At 40.7% G+C, this 14,451-nt stretch overlaps 1 protein-coding gene across 1 annotated transcript in view; it reads right to left on the bottom strand.

The window, feature by feature from the left end:
* Positions 1–9,228, bottom strand: part of mtnr1aa (melatonin receptor 1A a) — a 37,689-nt gene extending 28,461 nt beyond the window's left edge. The window contains exon 1 of the mRNA XM_079335278.1: positions 7,083–9,228. Coding sequence (XP_079191404.1) covers positions 7,083–7,266 — 184 coding nt within the window. The 5' untranslated portion in view covers positions 7,267–9,228. The remainder of the gene's footprint in view (positions 1–7,082) is intronic.
* Positions 9,229–14,451: the final 5,223 nt, after the last annotated feature.

Here is a 14,451-nt window from a genome sequence, read left to right as displayed (position 1 = left end):
TATGTCTTTATCTCCACTGTTATGTACTGCTGCGAACCTTTCACTCCGGTGCTTGCTGCATCTGAGTTGAAAAAAGAAAAAAGAAAAAAAAAAAGCAGCAGAAAAACAAGCTGGACATGGTAAGCAACACAAACAATAACATCATGCAAGCAGTCCCGGCGGAGCAACTCCAGCCGCGCATATATCAGCAAAAGCATTCGATGTGCGTGCGATTCAATGTTTGAGTTTTAAGCCTTACGAGAGCACAAACGGCCCTCTGACAGGGAGTCTGTGTAAAGCAGATATGCAAGCCAGCTGTAATTAATGAAAATGTAGAAAGTGCTTTAGATGTTCCAGGACACACAGGAGCCCTGACAGCAACAGTTAACGCTGACTGTACATTATCAGGTGCAAAGCAGCATCAGGGGACGCCAGCAGCAGGCCCTGCTTTTTCTCCTGTCCGGGCTGACAGCAGGGGCATTAACCAATCTATAGCAGGGAGTTAAGTGCCTCGTGAGTAAAAAGAAGGAGATCCTTATCCTCTGCCACTCAATGCTCATTTATTCATCTCGGGGCAAACTATAAATTAATTGCAAAGTCGTGACCTCCTGGCTGTTGTGGGTCCCCAATTAGTCAGTGTTTTTCGCCGCCCGAGCCCTTTTCTTCCACTCTTCTGATAGCGCTAAGCTGCTGCGCCATACTGTGCCGCTCTGATGCTTATCACAGCGAGCACCACAGAAACTGACAAACCCAGTGAGCGGCTGTGACTTCTGCGCCTTCGCGTATCTGGGAGAGAACAGTAGGAACGATTTTGCAGGAGAGTCAGCCTTAATCAGAGCTCAAATGAAATAAAGTCGTGTTATTACGTTGATGTTTGTGTTTCCTTGTGGGTTTTTTTTTTTTCCCTGCGAAAGTCTAATGAACTCTTGAGTCAACACTCAGGATGGTATCCCATACTCCAGTGACGGTGAAAAGTATGTGGCTGCTCTCACATTGTGTTTATTTTTGGGGGAGGATAATCGGATACTGGATGGAGTGAAAGCATACAGCGGTTACAGAGAAGTACCTCTTATGTCAACTTTCACATACAGACGGACTCGCTGACCTGTGACCTCTCCGGTCTTTGAGTCCCTCTTCTAAGGGTCAGGCTGTGAGGCCAGTTTGAACTCCTTAAATGATTAAATACTTTAGAGAAATGATGAATATGCACTCTACACTTCATAAAGAAACAAACAGATCTCCTTCATATAGATTTCATGTTGGAAGAACCGTCTCTATTTTGATGGGAAATAAGTCTGAACGAGTAATTCTGCTTCTTTAATAAATAAAAAAAATCTGGAGTTCGAGAATGAACGAGCAAAACTTTGAGATTCTACTACACAGTTATTTCTTCTGTATCTTCATACTGTGTATCTCCACACGTTTAATTGTAAATGACATACTCTGTTTTCAAATGACAAAGTCCATAATTATAAGTGATGATTTTAATATTGACTTGCTTAACCCTCATGGAAACAATAACACAATTGATTTTATCAACACAATGTATAGCAATAGTCTATTTCCTGTTATTACAAAACCCAATGGAATAACAAAGGAAACAGCCACATTGATAGATCATATATTCATAAATACAATAACAAGCCCGACTCCTCGTGAGGGACACAAGTGATCATCTTCTTGTTTTTGCTATTTTCAAACATCTTCTTAAGATGGAACATTTTACAAAGAATCCCACCAATGAGCTGACTCGGAAGAAGCCATCGCTGCCCTCAAAGTACACAGAGCTGGAACTGAAGACCCAAATCCTATGAGGCCTTTCTGTCCACTGTACTTGAGCTATATGACCAGGCAAAGAAAAAGGCCTATACAGTTTACTTCACAGGCTAATCTTAAAACTTAGAACAAAGGATGCAGGAAATAGATATAACACATAAGCAATAAATTAATAAGAACTATTTGATTGAATAAGAAGGAATACTACCACAGGCTAACAGGCTACTGGAACAGCACATGAGTAACAAAAAATGGCATAATCAATAAGGGCACTGGCCAAGTAGACTATCCTAGTTGCTTTATTCAAGAGAATATAATCATGAATAAAAGAAGGAAACTGCAACTGCATGAATTCTATCATTTCTTTGTAACAGTTGGACCTCACTTTGCAAACGAGACTGCAGAGAGATAAGGGAGAATTGAATGAAAAAATGAATAGTCAGAATCCCGATTCCATCCTTATCAGCAATGTAAATAAAAAGGAAATACTTGATATTGTGAATTCATTTTTAAATTTCTTTAAAAAAGCCCACCGATTTTGCTAATACAGATTGCATGGTGACACCATTCACACATATTTGCATCCTCACAGGCGTTTTTCCCCAATGCAATAAAAACAGCAAAAGTCCTTCCAGTCTCCAAAAAAAACCAACTAATTAAAAATGTGTAGCAGCTCAATTAGAAATGTGAAAAAACGGTTCCAATTCAGGGTAATATAACAATATCAAACATTATGATGATGTCTATAACTACAGTCTGATTACAATTAATCATGTATGGAAGCGTTTCATTTCTTGTTTTGATTTGTTAACTGATGAATAACAAACAGTGACAGAGAGCATGGAGTTTAACATCCTTCGCTAGAAACAGCTTAGGAAACGAGACAAAGAAATGTGATGAGGAAAACTCTGAAGTCATTCAATCTGCCTCTCAAACTCCCGTCAACCAGCCGCGGCTGTCATTCACTCACCACGACCGTCTCTGACTCTCCGTGGGTGAAACTGAAGCTGTGAGAGCCAAAGGGGGGAAGGGGGAGGCTTAGCGGGCTTCACACAGAGGCAGGCGGGTCATCCTGGTGGTGGGGGGGTGGGAGGCTACACGACACAACCAGCTGATATTGACACCTCTGTCAGAGAGTTCATTATGCAGCGAGGTGAGACGGCGCCTGCCACCTTTTTTTTTTTTGCTGCTTCCCAAATGTTAGTGAGTCCTACATTTAGACTTCAAGATAAAGTTACAGTTACAACAGAGAACGCACAGCTTTAGAAAGTACATCCACAACTTTCTAAATGTTTGGTCTCTTTAAAGAAAATGACAAAGATTATGTTCCGGAGGCCGCTTTGATATGAAACACGTCAGGACCTAACATGACAACAGGATGGATTGATTGAAGCACATGGTGGTACGGGCTAAGCGCTTACTTAGAACCGAGCTTAACTCAAGATTCATTCAAAGTTTGAACCCTGAATATAAGAATTATTTCTCCGTGTCAGACAAAATTCTTTTCGTTCTTTTTACGTCAGTCATCGCAGACGTAAATCAAAGAACTTGTTCTGTGCCGCTGCGCGTATCATACTTTGCTGCAATCGATTAGGATGTGTGTGGCCGGGATAAAGCCTTCTCTGAAAGATTCTCAAAACAAGTCTTTAATAAAAAAAAAAAAATAAAAAAAAAGGCCTCCCCTTTTAATGAAAATAAATCAGCGAAATCAGCATCCACTCCACAACATCTACAGAAGTGGATTTGTTTGCTTTTCACAATCATCTCTTTATTAAGCTCTGCTGCTCTGAGCCAGTTTCCGTTCAGGAATCTTTAAACAAAGCCAATGGATATTTAGAAACCTAAAACGCTCGTTTTAATTGGAGGCCCATGTAAATACCTCCTAATTCTGTATTAATGCCTCATAACATTTATTACACTGAGAGCAATCATTTTGTAACAGATAGAAGAAGACGTATAATGAATGATCCGAAATAACGTTCTGCCGGCTCGCAGCCAAGTCACGCATGCAGTGCTGGGGGGAAGACAAAAAAAAAAGAAAAAGGTTAAACTCTATGTCACACTGAAAACAGACAGCCGCGCTCCAATGTGGAGCTCTTTGGTTTGTTTTGCAACAGCGGAGCTCAGTGCACAGAGGTGTCAGTCTTTGTCTGTCACTTCAGATCGCGAGCGGTACAGTAGGTAAGCCGGCGTTTTTTTTTTGTTGGTTTTTTTTCAAACTCCTGTGCTGTTCATCCTGCAACGTTCTCTGCCCAAGGGACGATCCAAGGGGAAACAGGGGACGGCTTGACTCAGTTGTGACTTTTCCTCAAAGGCAACCAAAAAAAAAAAAAAAAAAAAGGGACCTCTGCTTTTTTTCCTCATTCACAAATTCAGGCTGATATGATCGGAGAAGAGCACGGTGTCGACATCTCAACCTGAAGGTTCACTGGAGTTGCTTCAAAGTTAAATGGCAACCGATTTGTCCCGAAGCTCTTGTTTAAACCTGGGGGGGAAATTATCTGTCTCAAAAAGGACAGACACAAAATTGAAGGCACTGGCCCTGAAACAGACCTACAAGTACTTTGAACAGTAGCAAAAAAAAAAAAGTGTTTTTCTCACAGACATCTACAGTAGTGTCTTATATTAAAAAAAAGCTACATAAAGCCTATATCAGATGATATGTTATGAGTTTAAGTCATCGAGCCACACAGCAAGCCAAATGGTGACTAGATATTCCCTGTTGGCATCCTTTGTTGTTTTCTCCAGCATGAACTGAAAAATTCCCTTTATCTACAACAGAACAGGTACATGTAAGATGACTTATTGGCATTGGGCTGAGCTCACAGCACTGATTCTGCATCCAGCTCAAACCGCTCACCATGTGTTGTTGGCTTCACTTACTGGCCATTTCCTGCACTGACGGAGACTTTGGCCTTGCAGAGAGAGCATCTCTGCTGCCGCCTTCAATATGTGGCCCCGATGCCTGCCAGGCTCTCCACCGAGAAGATTTCATTTCTCATTATTTATATTTATCCCCCTTGTTGTTCGACTGCTGTGCCGTCTCTAAACGTGTTAAGTTCATGCCAAGAAAATCTGTGCCTGCTTGTTTTCCTTTCTTTCTTTCTTTTTTTTTTTTTTTTTTTGGTTTGATCAACTCAACAGGAAATTGAATTCTGAGTGGACGTAAAGTGAGGCAGTAAAAACTCTCACTCCTCGAGGTTTAGTCTGGCGTTTAGTTCACGTCAAAACGCGTGGCTGCCGGTCAAACGATCCTCTGCAGCATCAGATTCCCAGAGTTAAGGGCCAGCACCAACAGCCCAATCGTCATCAAAACATTCCAGCAGTGATGAATGTACGAATGCAAACCTTTTTTATACCAATCAATATGTCTGCCAATTTGCACACTTTTTTTTTTCCTTCTCCTCGCCAATGGCTCTTTGAAAAGCAAATTGCAAGAGCCTTGAGTTAGGCATGGCTGGCTTCGAAAACACTTGACTGGAAAGTAGAGAAAAGCGCCTGGAAGTCATGAACTTGGGAGAAGAGCGTCATCAATCTACGTAATAACAGACCGGTTAGTATTCACACGCTGTTACGCAAAACTCAATTAAGCCGAGGGTTTGCTCATCAGGGCGCTTTTCATCCTCAAACCGTGGACCGTTCTTCAGGGTGCTCAGTCACGATTTAGCGTGGCAAAAAAAAACACACACACACACACATTGAATAGTTCAATGAGCTGAATGAATAAGTGGCGTTTCTCTGTCGGTGATTCTCAATGCTCTTACACAACATTAAAGGCTTGACTGTGGAGATCATGTCAGTAAAGTACATGCTTGATTAAATTCCTGCTGCCGCTGCATTATGACCTCCTTACATGTTATTAGAAATAATTAAGAGAGAACAACTTCAAAGGTGCAGTCTCCAAAATGATCTCTCCTCTTATCCTGTGCTTTGTCGCACAATTTAACACGAAAAACATCACTTTCAGTTTTACACAGAAGAACCTCCAGTCTCGGGGATTCATTTGATTGTAAGACAGCCTTGACTAGTGGAGAGAATGTCTTCAGACACTTAAATCGAGGGGGATGTTTATTATGCTCTATATCAAATTGTGGTTATAATAAAGCATTTATAGCTCGCAGGGAATCTCATGCAGAGTCAATCACATCTCTGTACATCCCAGATACGCTTTATTTTTTCTCACAGGATGCTCTCTGTGCTCTCTATCCACATGATTGAAATCTATTCAGACCCTAACATTTCTGCGCAGAGTGAAACGTTAATGTCAGAAGTGTGTTTTGCAAATCGCCCTACCACAGCCTCCTAATAATGACAGCCATGATATGTGTTGCTGCCAGTTTGGTGTGTGCAGCTCTCAGCTTGAGAGAAGCCTCTTGGGTTTTTTTTTCTTTTCGGTTTTTTTCTGTCCTCTCTGACAATTAAATGATGAACATTTTACTACCCTCACTGAGAAAGACAAACACTGCTGTGTCAATGTTGTCCAAACAAAAAAAAAGGGGGGGGGCAAAATGTAAACCACAGCCTGTATCATAATTAAATGTACAGTGAAGTGGTGTGCTGTATAAAAAAAACACACACACCAGCATGCATGGGACATTAATTGTCGTCGGCCTGGTGATAGGCTCCGTTTAAAAAAAAATGGCATCACAGTTATGAAATACAATCTTCCGGCTGGAGTAGCATCAATAGTGGCAAAGAGTAAGCAGTGCTGGGCTTTCCCCGTGCCTTCACACTGTGTCAATAATTTCTGTAGTGTTTCAGTTTCCTCTCAGTCTGCTCGGCTGCTGGCGTTGGTCAGTGAAGTATCTGCTTCAAAAGTAGGCTATGGCAAGTTGATGTCGATTTGAGCCGTCAGCTGGCACGAACACAATTGTAACCACGGAATTATATTAAACACAAACCATGTATTTAATTGACATTGTGAAGTGTTATGAGGAAAGAAATCGCGTGAAAGGAGCTTTTAAAAAAGCCCATATCGTTACGGGTGACGTTGTATTTTATCGCGTGCACTAACATGTTCGTGGAGGCTCGGATTTGTTATGATGAGCTTGCGGTTAAGATGGACAACATTTAAAAAAAACTATGAACATAAAATGTCTCCTTCACTCACACTAACAATATGCCCTTAATTCATAAAAAAAAAAACACCCACTTTTGCAACCCTACATGATTTAAACAGCTGCATTTAACTTCATAAAGAGGAGACTAATGTCACTCAAAAAAATGTCCCGAGCTTTTGTTTTGCTTTTAAGGCAGCTGAGTTCAATCACGCGCGCGCCGATCTGGCTCCATGCACACACGCGCACGTGCACAACACTTCCACTCACCTGCGTTTCTCAGCTTCTTGTTCCGATACACGGAGAAGATGACCAAGAGGTTGCCCAGGATGTCAACTACGATAGTGAAGATCAGGAAGCATCCCAAAGTTGTGGTAACCCACGGCGGGCGGTTCAGCACGGTGTCACTGGGGTCTTCCGACGAGCTGTTCAGTTGAGACCCATTTATAACCATTGTATTAGGCTACAGCCGCTGAACTTTTCTCAACTGGTCCAAATTCAACGTGCCGCGACTCCCCCCGTGCGTCTTAAAGCCTGGATTTTGGAGACGGTGGTGGGATACTACAACCTCCCGCGGCTTTCATCTTCATATTCCCCACGCTTGCTTCATCTATCTCCCCTTGCTTCTTCTTGTTCTTCTTCCGCGAGTCGTTGTTCGGCTCTGGTAGACAGTCTTCTTCCTCTCTCGGTGTCACTTCAGCGGCCGTATGCCATTCACTTTGTCGGTACGCATGTGTGACATGAAGCCGCAACTTCAAACCTTCCCAGCATGTGATTAAACAGTCCGAAGACAAGCGGGTTTTATTTTGAGTGGAAGAAATACCGTCGCCTGCTGGCCTTGAGGAAGAATGACAGCGTCTGATGGCACGGAGAGCCGTCCTACTTTTTTTTTTCCCCCATTTACAAGATGCGTGTTCATTCATGGCTTTGCGGTCGCTCGCTTTGCTTTACTTCAGCAGCCCATTCATTATCATTTAGAAGAATCATTCATGTTTTTTTTTGTTTCAGAAAAACCTCAGGGAAGCGTTCTGAACGACTCGAGACTGCAACTTTTTCTTAAATAAAGCTCATTCGAATTTCATTCAGGTTTTAAATGATCCACATTTTAAATGTCGTCTTTGATGAAAACTGAATCCAAAATGTGTGCTTTCAGAAATATAGTCCCCACAATTCTCTATTTAACCCATGAATGTATAGCCTGTTTAACTTCATACAAAATATCGAAAGCCCCACTCAGCAGACAATAATACGCCATTTATTATCCTTTTGTCTATAGCTTCCCACTATGAATCGTTGTAGATATACAAAGCATTGTCACGATTCTTTTGTTTGTTGCCGATGTTTACAGCAAATGGGTCATCTCCCCCTCCACATTCATACATTTATGCAGCCGATTAAGTCCTCTCACAACATGACAGCCTGTCAAAACAGAACATTTTATCTATGGTTTATCTAATCTGCAAATTTGAGGATGTTGTTAAATTATCATATTGTAGTTTCAATTATTCATCCATCAATCTGTCCAGCCTATAGGACCCAACTCCCATTGTCATCATCCTCTAAACTAGTGGTCTTAATAATATATAGAGAGCTGTGTTCTTTTCCTGATACATGAAGCAATGTATACTTTGTCATTCAACAACATAGCCAACAATAGCGAATAATATGGACCCTAAGTGATCATTTATGTTAGGCTGATGATTCAAGATATGAAAAGGAAGTAGTCCTTATGAGGTCCCCAAACATAGGCCTTAAATAGAAAATGATCTGGAAAAAATCGGTCTGTTTTTTGCACGTGTGTTGCTCCACGTCATTCTGTTATTTGTCTCAAAAGCCCTTTAAAATCCCTAATTATTCCCGTTCACTCTTTTTTGACAAATGTTGTCATCTGCTGACATATTTATGTTTAAACATTGGACCCAGTTTGTTCAATCAGTGCCCTGTCAGTGACCTCCTGCTAACAGGCATCGACAAGTCATAGACTTCTCACTCCTTCAAGCACACATATGAGCATCTTTTTACCGTACTTCACCGTCGCCATTTATTTATTTCTTTGCTTTTTGTCCTCAACAGTAAACAGACCTCTTAATAAGGACGGCAAATTCAATACATTATTTCAAGTGTTAGGGATGCCTATCTTTCACTGTGGCTTTGTGATTTTATTCACTGCCTACAGAGGAAAACCGACCTTTGGTTTGTTTAGTTGAATGAAACCAAATCTGTATGTGTGAGTGAGTGTGTTATAGTTATACGCTGTCAACTGATTTCCCTGTGTTTCTCCTCAAGTCATTCGGTTCATTCGTTCTTTGGAGTGGGCATGTTTCTGGTTCGCGAGTGCAGTAAAATACGATTACCAAACCCTGCTGTTATCCTGCTGAGACTTTTTTTCCCCACCTTTTTGCCCATCAGAACATTATTTCCTTACTGTTTAAAAGCTTCCCCGAAATAATAAGCCATTAAAATCCTGACACGCATTTTCAACTCTTTTTTTTTCTTCTCCGTCTCATCTCCTTTTGTGTAATGTAATTTTATCATACAAAGTATTTATGTGATTATCGTATGATATGGTGACATTTGTGATTGTTAAAAAGACCATTATGTCTTTCTCTTTGTGACTTAATTACGTTTTAGGTCAGCCTGTTCTTTGAACTGCTCAGCTGGCAGACATAGATCAGTACACGCTGTAATCTACAGTGTTTGAAAAAAAAAAAAAAACACGTTACAAAAGTCTTTTATCATCCTGTATTTTAAAATAAAGCAGAGGGAGGAGAGGAAAAAGCAATAATGGCCATATGAATGATTATCATTCGGGAACTAGAAAGCAAACATAATGGGAGAAACAGTAAATGGGGACTCCTGCATCTGCATCAACGTCAGAAACGCAACATTTTGTTAGACTTTCCTTCTCTTACCTCAATGATAATCTGTGGCTCCATTTTTTTTCTAAAGTTAATGTGAAATTGGAGATCACAACCATCAGAGAAATGCATATCAATATGTTAAAATCTAATCAATCCAATATCCCAATTATATGCACATCTTGTGTTGTTCTTGTCATCTGACTCTTTTTATATAACCTTTGAGGCTTCTATTATAAATACAATATATCGGGCGGTCAGCATCAATGAAGTTCTGAAACGATTCCCACATTTTTTAATCAGGATTAATTGTATGCAACGCAAAATGAGAACATTGACAACTTGTCAAAATTGCGTTGACTTCTATACTTATATTTACAGAAATAAGGAATGTTATAGAACGCAGACTTCTTCTCTTCTTGGCTAATTCTGCGACTATTTTCTTTTCGCATCTGGGCATCTGTGTTGAGTGAAGTGAGTTGAACTCAAACCAACGAGCAGCCGTGGGACACTTGGCACCTGAAGCGCTCACTCAGTCTCAGATGTAATTTTGTTAACTTTTCATTCAAACTTTTCATGAATGATATTACCTGTACCAACATTTTCAGTTTACCAGTTGGATGAGTCAACAAAGTCAAATCAAACACAGCAAAAACATTATACCAAAAATACACACACTTCTGAGAATAAATGATCATTTGAAGTGGTGTATGTCAAAACATTCCCTACAGTACTTTCCTTCTTCCCCTTATTTGAGCCTGTGATTTACTGGTTGTCCCTGCTGTGCCTTTATGGGCACCCAGAGCAATGAGACTTTTATCTAATGGATAATTGAAGCAGTTTATAAATCAGTAATTATAGCAGTGGAGGAGCAGGCGTAGAACATGCAATCCAGCCCTCGACAAGTAATGAACAAGCCTCTGAGGGGGAGTGAGACATATCTGCGGAAGGGGAAAGCACACGACTGCATCGAGAGTTCACTTTGACTAAAGTGGGATTAAAGAGAAAACATGGTACAAAATGGATATAAACCAGTTTGCCTTATGCCTAGTGTATTTGTGTAGTCTTTAAAGGAACAGCAGAGGTATAACATGAGACTTCTTGTTTTTTATGATGATTCACCATATTCACACAGTGGCTGCCTACTCATTAATATACACAGGATGCTAGGCAAAAATGCTAAAATATAATACTCTGCTTAAGTAGCCTATTAAAGTCAGTCGAACAAATGTTGGTTAACCAACAGTGCCTGTCATTGAATTTCTTCATAATAAATAGGCAACTGAACTGATAACTATCAGTAAATCTCTGGAGTGAAATCCACTCCAGTTTTGATTGTAGAACAAGATAAGACTAGTCTACTTTTAGACAACAGCTAACAAAGGCAACAAAGCGGGTACCTATACAACATTATGATGTTAAACATTACGTTAGCCTGGAAGTAACTACATCCACTATTTGATTCAAGCACACATGTAATCTAGACTCCGGATTCCATAATAAAAAGCACTTAAGCTTTACATGGAGAGCATGATGTCAGAGGAAAAAGGACACTGATAACAACTATGATAGCAACTATCATTAAAAGGGTACTGAAGAAATAAAAAAAAGGTACTAAACCAAAGAGTTGTGATTCCTGTCAAACTACCTACTTATTGATTGAATATAAATGAAAGACAGGGCGAGGTGATTTGAAGAGCTGTATGGTTTTCATTGCAACAAAGAGAGAAAATAGTTCAGGGGAGCCATTTGGAGTTTTGTGGGGGAAGGAAGGGATAAAAAGGCGAAAGGTGAATGAGGAAAAAAAACAACAACAAGAGAGGGTGACAAGTGCTTTGTGTGGGGGAGGAAAAGGGCAGGTGCACCCATGATGAGGACAGGGGGGTGCCGAGAGGAGCTCCCCCACATACACATACTGTACACACACCCACGCACTCACACACACGCACATGTGAGTCTGGTTTGAGAGAGCTGTCGGCGGAATGAGGAGACAGCAGTAATGTAATGAGCGCGATGTCGACACAGCCACGGCGTGTCTTTGCTGCTTCACCGGTCATCACTACATCCCGCAGAGAAACACGACTGTTTGCTTTTATCCGCTGTTGCCCCCCCCCCCTCTCCATTTGGCCAGTCGCCATGACAACAGCAGAGCTCCACCCAGGAAAATGGATGTGAATGCTGGTAGAAAGAGGATTATTGGGGTCAGTGGTCTGTGTGTGTGTGTGCATGTCTGTGTGTGTGTGTGTGTGCGTGTGTGTGTGTGATTTTCTAATACATGTACACACGTGTTTTTCTCACAGCACGTGATTATGCATATTAACAATAAAAGATTAAATCCAACATGAATGGAACCACACATTTGTTTTTGTTTTGTTGTTGTTGTGCTAGTTATTATCCTCAGACTCTCAGCCCCTGGGGACTTGAACTGACAGTATATTTAAACCTTTTATTAGTTGTTTGTTGTTGTTGTTGGTCTCTGGATTGTTTGGATGTTTTGAATCCTTGAATGTTTTTGCTCTGTTTGTACATTTTCCGAACAAACAGCAACAATGAATGATATATTTAGCCTATTCAGCAATAGACTTATTTCATGAAAGATTGAGATTACAAACATTTTCACAAAATCTGAAATCTGAAAAACTACCATCACTATCATAAACTTATGACGATATAAGACTTATGAATACTAGTCCAAGGTATACGTATAATACGGTAATATCACAATTATTTTTGACAAACTATAATTATCTTAGCCACTGATGTGTAATTTTTCGATAAATCAAGAAATGCTCTCACACAAACATGTGTAGGAGGAAATATGTTGTAAGCAACTTCAACCTTTAAAAAATTTTGCAGACATAATTGGCAATGTGAGAACTACTTGTGATGAACAAAGTTGCTAGAACCTGCTCTTAATGACCTCAACTTTGCTCCATGTAAAGCTTAAGTTGAAGTGTTTTCTTTTCAAATGTGTCCCTAAAATTAGATTATTACTGTTAAGCCCCTACCAACTCACCACAATGACGTGTTGGGGGCATTCTAGTGAACGCATACATACATGTGTTCAGATGACTCCTCCACAGAAAAACACGCCAGCATGTCACATGGCGGCTCAAACAGACATGGTGGGAATCCTTGCCTTAATTGTGATGCCTGCTGCTTCTGTTGTGACCCAGGACCTAATAAAATGTCTTTTGTTCCTGAGAAGCAGCGCACAGACATCCCCCCCTTTCTGCTTTGTCTGAGAATTATAATGGAGCGTCACACAGCTGAGGTGGGTCAATGTTAATATCAGCTCAAGGTCTCTTTGTAGGGATGACATATTTCTGGGTCGGTTAGGGATTCTTGGAGTCATTCTCATAATTGACGGGGCAGATTTTGTATTTTCCTCCCTGTAGGTCATTTAGCTCTGTCAGACGTTCAGTTAGACTTGTTTAAACAGCCCGTTAGCTTTTTGTAAATCGCCTTCTTCCTTCCTCTGTCTCTCTCAGACATTTGTGTTTGACTTGACTCGATATTTGAGATGTGTGATATTTGCGTTTTTCATGAGGAACTTCAACTCACTTTAATTAACAGTCTTGAGCACACAGTCTGTGCAAACAGCCAATCCCAGCTTGACATTTGATTGATGAAAAACGAAACTTTTTTTTTTTAACAGTGACTCATAACTTTCTTTTTGAGGCTCGCATGATTGGAATGAAATATAAGGGCCTGCATTTTTTGGCATTAAGGGCATGAGACAGGTATTAACTCTGGAGGAAGAAGCACTGAGATAAATGATGCAGAGTTTGAGTTGGCAGCACATATTTGCACACATTATCCGTTTGCTTACCAAACGATCCGTGAATGGTTTTCTTCTTTTATTCATCCAGAAGGATCCGCTGAGTGGAATCATTCAATGAGCCTGCACACGCCTCTCTGAGTTCTTTTCCTGTTTTTGGCGCTTACGTCCAGCCTGTCCTATTATGAGTAGTCTTTTGCAGCCCTCTTGTGGTGGTCTCACTGTATTACAGCTTCCCAGCCTCACTCGGAAAGCTAATAAACACAATCCTTGAAGCAGAACATATTCTTTGCCACAGAACTGCCTGGTGATTCAGTTAAATGAATAGTTCATTAATAAGTATGACGATCTTAATTTATGTCATGGAAAAAACACCTGCTACCATTTCCACAGTTAATTGGATCCCCCAACCATAAGATGAGAAAGCAAATGAGTGGCTGCAAAGTGGTTCCATTACCATCCACTGTCATCCCACATCAGACCTCCAAGACTGGAGCTGGAGCTGGTTCTGAAAGTGTTTACACACTCTGTAACCAAGCTGAGAAAGAAGAGTTCATTCCCAGGGATGAACTTGGCAGCAGTGTTCAGTTAGGTTTTAAATAGTAGAAGAGAAGAACTAGTTACTGGTTTTGGATGGATCACGTTGAAGTGGGGCAGAGAAATGAAGTCATGATGAGAAATGAGGAAGCCAAAGGAATGCAATACTACCTTTTCACATTCATTTCACAGGGATGGCTGAACTGGAAGGTCGAGGGTTTGATCCCCAGCTCAGCTGACGTGTCCTCGGGTAAGACACTTGACCCTGTATGCCCCTACTGCTTTGGTGGTGGTGTATGAATGGATTAGTTACTTCTGATGGGTGACTCTACAGCAGTGTGTGAATAGGTAGGTGTGACATGCAGTGTAAAAGTGCTTTGAGAAGTCAGATAGCTATATTAGCTCAAGTCCATCCATTTATCATTTAACACTGATATCACTTTCTGTTCGAGCCTTTCTTTTT

This window comes from Symphodus melops (genome assembly GCF_947650265.1).
Source record: "Symphodus melops genome assembly, chromosome: 2".
In the NCBI taxonomy this organism is placed as follows: domain Eukaryota; kingdom Metazoa; phylum Chordata; class Actinopteri; order Labriformes; family Labridae; genus Symphodus; species Symphodus melops.
The sequence above is the reverse complement of the archived record's forward strand: the minus strand, read 5'-3'. Positions and strand labels throughout refer to the sequence as shown.